Source organism: Camellia sinensis, chromosome 7 (genome assembly GCF_055761805.1).
Source record: "Camellia sinensis isolate YWXY chromosome 7, ASM5576180v1, whole genome shotgun sequence".
Taxonomy (NCBI): Eukaryota; Viridiplantae; Streptophyta; class Magnoliopsida; order Ericales; family Theaceae; genus Camellia; species Camellia sinensis.
In genome coordinates, this window is record NC_138967.1 from 145241035 (window position 1) to 145247695 (window position 6661).

The following is a 6661-nucleotide window of genomic DNA, read 5'->3' on the forward strand; positions in this document are numbered from 1 at the left end:
TCCAGAGAATTTCTTTGAAGAGAAGTTCAATTTTCTCTGGGGAGAATTTCTCTAGGACTGAAATTTCTTTAGATTGATGTTGAGGGACCTTAGACATCATGAAAATATTTGATGTCCTTTATACTATAAAATCTTAATATCAGGAACCTTAAAAAAAATACCCCTAAATTTAATAAGCTATCAACTTAATATTTTTTTGGAAAATGTTTGATAGCTTAAAAATTTGTGACTCAAATGGCTCAAATTTGTCAAAACGACGTCGTTTTAAGTGATTTGAGCCATTTGAATCACAATTTCAGGTCTCGAGAGTGGCTCGATTTTTGTTTCAAAGTCTTGATCGAAATCCTGTGGTAGTCTCGCAAGTGATTTGAGCCACAATTTAAGCCACAAAAATCGAGCCACTCTCAAGCAACAAGATTCGAGCGCAAGTGATTTGAGCCATTTAAGTGATCAAGACACTGGTAGTCCCAATTTCTCTTCAGATCTTGAGCTTCTACTCATTTCCATTACTTTCTAGTCCCAATTTCACTTTTTGCATTCTATTCATGTATGTATGAGTACAGTTGAATGAAACAGAGGAGATGAGAGGGAAGAGGAGAGGAGAGGAAACATAGGTAGAGATAGAGAGGAGAGAAGAGAAGAGGAAACTGAGAGGTATTTTCGGACCATTCGAGCTCATTTCTTTCGAGCTACGAATCATTTTTGTAAAAATAAATAATTTAGATGATCAAAACGGAAGACGTCCAAACCGCGTCCTCCTCCTCCTCCCAAAAAGATAGGAACTTTCTCCTGAACTTTCTTCACTTACTTTTCAACGCGTCTTTTTTTCTTCTCTTTCATTTTCATTTCAATTTCACATCCTTTATAGTTCTCTTCTCTCAGGTCAACGCTCAAATCTTTTCTTAACTGTACAAGAAATTCAAAAGAATCAGAAGGAAAAAGAAGAAGGACGCAAACGATGTCGGATTACATACCTGACGAAGTCTTGATCGAAATCCTTGCGAGACTACCAGTGAAGTCTCTGCTTCAATTCAGGTCAGTTTGCAAATCTTGGAACTCCTTAATTGCAAACCCAAGTTTCATCACCGCACACCTCAATCGAACTAAATCAAACACCACTCTCCCCCAACTACTTATCATCAAGTATACATCTCATATTCAGAATCAAGAGCACTGTATTTCATGTAGCGATGACCAAACTTTTTGTGATGAGTTTGTGGACCTTGAAAACCCATTTCACAGATCTGGTAAATCGTTCAAAATTGTGGGTTCTTGTAATGGGTTGTTGTGTTTATCGGATTATGATGGCTCAGGTTGTGCTTTACTATGGAACCCATCAATTAGGAGATTCTTGACACTTCCTGAATCTGGGTATTCTATAAGCGATAGCAATCTTCGGTTTGTTTTCGGATTTGGGTTCGATCACAGGTGTAATGACTACAAAGTGTTGAAAATTGGGTACCTCAATGACTTCAAGACTGGTGGTAGTGTTCTGTGTAAGGTGGAGCTTTATACACTTAGCACGCACTCTTGGAGACCTGTTTGTGTTGTTGATTTTAAATTTGAATTTTTTATAAATACCTCATCTGCCTTTGTGAACGGGGCTGTTCATTGGGTTGCATTTGATCCAGCAAAGAAGCGTGGTTCTGCGATCTTGATTGTGGCATTTGATATGGGCAATGAGGTGTTTAGGGAGATCTCTTTGCCCAACTATCAAACTAATGGGAGGCTTCATACAAGCACGGCTGTTGCAGTATTGGGCGAGTCACTTGCTGTAATCGACTTTGAATCTGATTTAGTCCCTACGGACCTGATTTGTAATTTCCATATATGGGTAATGGAAGAATATGGTGTCATAGAGTCGTGGACTAAACGATACACAGTCATTGGACAACACATATTTTCGAATGTACTGGGTTTTAGAAGGAATGGCGATGTGTTAATTATTCAAGGTGGACTTCCAGGGGAGTTGGTTTCATATGATCCACAAAGTCACCAAATCAAGTATCATGGGGTCTATGGAAACTCATTTTATTTGTATACTTACATAGAAAGCTTAGTTGCACTAGATGCGGCAGATGGAGTATGGAAATCACATGGGCATCCCAGTTCTCCTAACATCGTTGCCAACAAGGGAGCATAATGATGAAAGAAGAGGAAGGCAAGATTATTTATACCCCACTCATAGTTATAGTTTGTTTGTAGCACTTAATTGTTGTAGTTTGTTTTCTCAGATATTTTTTAATGACATGAGCTACATATGACCATCAACCTTGCATCAATATTCTTTTTTCCTGAATGCAATATTGCTATCTTAATCTAGTGGCTATGTCAATTTAATCTTTTGAGTCATATTGTTGTCAAAACTATCTCTGTGCACGTAATGATAAGGTCAAATGGGATATTCATATTCAGGTTTTATCACCTTGACACTGTCAATATTTCATGCTAGTTGACTCCTTTTACAGGGTGGTTGTTGGATCAGGGGATTAACTAAAAAGAACTGAGGAAGAACTTAAAATCAGAATAACGGTTAAATTGATTTAGATGAATTGCCTTTTCACATATTGTTTTTAATTCTTGGTGTTGAAATATGCTGTTTTCCTCTCATGTATGTTTGTATAAACTAGAGTAAGTTGATTGGGAAGATATACTACTTGTTGAATGTTGTACCCTCGCGTGAACATCTCCGGTTGGAAAATAGAGGAAAGGATGAAATTATATGCAAATTATCTTTTAGATGTTGTGCAAATTATCTTTTGGTTCAATGGTAAAACCTTGGCTTAATAATCTTGAGGTTGTGGGTTCAAGTCTCGGGACAACCATTTTGTGTACTATGCCAAAGGTTAGTTGTGTACCCAATTTTTCCCCTCCCAAACACACAGTAATGTGCGCTAATTGAACGTTGTTTTTTTATGCTAAGCTGAAGATATATTCTTGTGTTACTCTAATGTTTTTTGGTGCCATTATTCCTAGTAAGTGTCTTTCGACCTTGAGAAAGGTGTCACAACCCAACCCCCGCCTCCCGGGATTAGAGACGTAACTGGCCAGTAATCTGAGATTACCAAAGGCTTGCTTGATAGTAAATAGTTTTAGGGGCTGGCGGAAGCCAATGATATTACATTACATCGTCTAATGAGCTGTGAAACTAAAGTGAATAAACAAATTTTTATATGCATCACTGTACAATCACCCATTCTATATCATACATGTGTGCCAAAATCATATACAACACTTAGGGAATTTAATATGCAACTTTTTTTTATGACAAGGAATCCCTCGCAGGAACCTTGGTTCCAAGTATGCCTGCCACACACAGAGACCGGGCAAAGCGAAGATTGGATTTTGCTGAAAGATTAGGAAAGTAGGAAATCATGATTTCTAAAAATATTTGTACAAATATGATGCAGATATTAAATAACTTTTGATATCTTAAATCTATTGTATTCCTAGTTTAGTTTGGATATGATAATTTTGTGGGTGAATCTTTGGATATGATACCTTACTTAGTAGCAAACATGATTTTTATTCATTTGCGTTGATGTTTCATATTTACAACATTTGTCTTCCAATCTTTGCTGTTTTGAGACATTGATATCAATTGCTAGCCCATGTATTGCTGGTCTTAGCAGTTCTATAAAATCGTTTCGAATAAATTCATGGATTTCCTTGAAATTTCTAGGAATTACATGGACCTCCCATTTGGCTCTAGAATGCCACTACCTTTCCTTACTTTTTCTGACAATATAGAAAAATTTCCCCTCCCTTAGTTGTCTAGTAATGATCTGAATAACTGAAATAAAAAATGTAAAAAGAGTCATTGGTCTAAAAATTTAAAATGTCAAGACTACCCTTGGCCAATCAACATAATTTCGTTAATTTTTGTAACGGAAGTTGATTGAAGGGTCACACTGAAACTCGCTCAAAAGTACGAGGTTAAGATTGTTGCAATTGAGACATAGAAACTGAAGTGAAATTTAAATGAAAGTTTAATGATACAGTGTGTAATTTGCCCTGATAAAATTAACAAATTACCCCTAGCTATTAAAACTTAATATAATGACAAAACCTGTCTAACAATATACTAAATTAAAATGAACACAAACAAAGACTCAACATTATTCCAAAACTTCATATTGTGATACCCTAAACGTGTTATGTAAAAAATTTCAAATTTCAAATTTCCATTTTTCTTATTTCTATGCCCTTCGTCACCATATAAAAGATCTAGACAGGCACAAGATTTTGTTAAAATTTAAGTTTCCTGAAACCCTCCAAGTCATATGTTCTCTCTCTCCGAATATGAAGAAGGAAAACAAATAACCAATGTCTTTGGATGATACATGATGCTTACTAGAATTTTTGCAATCCTACCTTGGTGCATCAGCCCAACTAGTGTTGATTGTCTTGTCAAAAAAAATACATCTAGTAATGTCATAAATACAAGCTAGAGTCTTATGATTTTATCTAAAACAGACTTCAAAAACATTGTACATAAACCCTAAACCCTAAAACATTGTACATAACAATTTAGTAAAACAAAAAAATGTACCTGTTACTATAAAATTTATTATGAAAGAATGCCTAATTAACTCTAGTTTCCTCGTCTTCTCCTTTTTTCTCTTCTCAACTTGTGTTGCTTCCTTCCAAAAGTGTTGACGAACCATTCGTGATACCTTGTGGTCAATGTGTGCCCAATAACCATCCCAACCGCTAATCCACTCACATATCCCATGCATATGACAATCCAATCAATTGCACCTGGGAATGCTGAATCATTACTTTGCTTTGGGTTCAACAGTGGCAATTGTGGTAGTGCCTCAACTTTTCACATTTCCTTGACAAAGGATCTCCACACAATCCTCGTTACCCCTCATAGGAATTGTTCTCAAATGTATTGAATTGCTTCCCCTGTGGAATTGGTCCAATGAGAGATGGTTATTTGAGACATTTAAGAATGCAAGGAAAGTGAGAAGTGCTAGTTGTTGAGAGATCTCCCCTGATAGTAAATTTTGAGAAAAGTCCAATGTTTTGAGCTTTGTTAGGTTCCCTAAGAATGATGAGATTTCACCCCTAAGGTCATTGTTGAAAAGGTTGAGCAGCTGGAGCCTCTTGAGTTTCCAATAGATTCTAGAATCTCCCCTTTGAATTTGTTGCTTGAGAAGTCAATGGCAGTGAAAAATATTCAAGATCTTCTCATACTCTGTATTTACACCTATATTTTTTATATTCATTGTGTTGAAAAAGCTTTCTTCGACCAATATATGACTATGAGCTGGGAATTTCGGGTTGCATACATATATGCCATCCTGTCCACGTCAACAGATTTCACTGTGTTTCAATTTTGAAAGTAATTGGTTGGAAAATCACCTATAAAGCCATTATGAGAGAGGTCAATGATGCGCAAATTTGGTAACACCAATTTAGTTTCAGAACTTCCCATTGCACTATACAATTTTTTTGATCGCAAGATGAGAACCTGCAACTCTATAAGAACTCCCAACCAAAAGCGGAATGTATCTTCAATAAGATTATTTGAGAGATCAAGAATCTCAAGCGCAGTACAACTGGCTAATGATCTCGGCACCTTCCCCTGTAATTGATTACTAGTGGAGTCAATCATCTTCAATTTGTTTCCTTTATTGTATGAGTGAGGAATGGGACCCTGAAAGTTGTTGCCTTTGAGATTTGGGATTGACAGAGAATTGCTGAGATTACTCAAACATGGCAGAATAGTTCCTGCCAGGTTGTTATTAGACAAATCAAGTATGTAAAGAGAACTCAATCTGCTGATCAATGGTGGATTTTCTGCAGTCAATCTGTTGTCTGAGACATAATAAAAGAGGGTGGAATTGTAGTGGCCCTTGCAGCATGTTAGAGCCAAGGTCTAAAATGCCTAAATTAATCCAAGGAATGATATTTGGATGGTCAAAGCCAGTTAGAAAGTTTTCCTTAAGGGATAAAACCTCCAAAGTTTCTTTACTTGTGTTTAACATCCATGCTGGAATTCGGCTGTGAATTTTGTTTTTCTCAAGAAATAGCCGATTAAGTTCATCTTGGAAGCACAATGTTCAGGATTGAAACCTCCTAGGTGCTAGCAATTCCTTGTACCATCAGCCTGGGGAAAAACACTTGAATTAATTGTGGTGCACTTGCGGGAAACTCCTTGTCGAGGGTCTGTGCACCCTTGGAGATTAGTCAAGCTTTGATTCGGACAACCCGGTGCCAATCAAAGAAAAAAAAAAGTTGTCAAGAAACAATCTAACAGAGCTATTCATTTGACTACACGGAAAGGATAAAGAGAAAGTGGCCTCACTCCTGATTTATAAGACAGGCATAATCAAATTAGGAAAATAAATATTGATAGATAGGAAACCAAATATTAATAAAATCATTAATAATAACTTGATATGATTTTCTTTTTTTGGATAAATAAAAGCTAGTTTATTAGGAAAACATCATAACCTAATACCATATTAATTCTTAAAAATCCTAAGTTCCTAAATAAATTTGATTCTTTCCTCACTCAACACATTTCCTGTCCACATTAACTTCTCAGTCCTCATTGATACAACAAAGGTAAGGGAGACGGGGGAATACAAAGACAATAAAATAAACAAAGAAAATAAAATGAACGATTTTTGATAGATTTTGTTAGGGA

At 36.2% G+C, this 6661-nt stretch overlaps 1 protein-coding gene across 1 annotated transcript; it reads left to right on the forward strand.

The window, feature by feature from the left end:
* The first annotated feature begins 430 nt into the window (after positions 1-430).
* Positions 431-2271, forward strand: LOC114258786 (F-box/kelch-repeat protein At3g06240). Its single transcript, XM_028198780.2, has one exon. It carries the CDS (start codon positions 959-961, stop codon positions 2141-2143), a length of 1185 nt encoding a protein of 394 aa, XP_028054581.2. The 5' UTR covers positions 431-958; the 3' UTR covers positions 2144-2271.
* Positions 2272-6661: the final 4390 nt, after the last annotated feature.

Coding starts and splice junctions, on each gene's coding strand:
- LOC114258786 (XM_028198780.2), top strand. CDS start 959: ATGTCGGATTACATACCTGACGAAGTCTTGATCGAAATCCTTGCGAGA.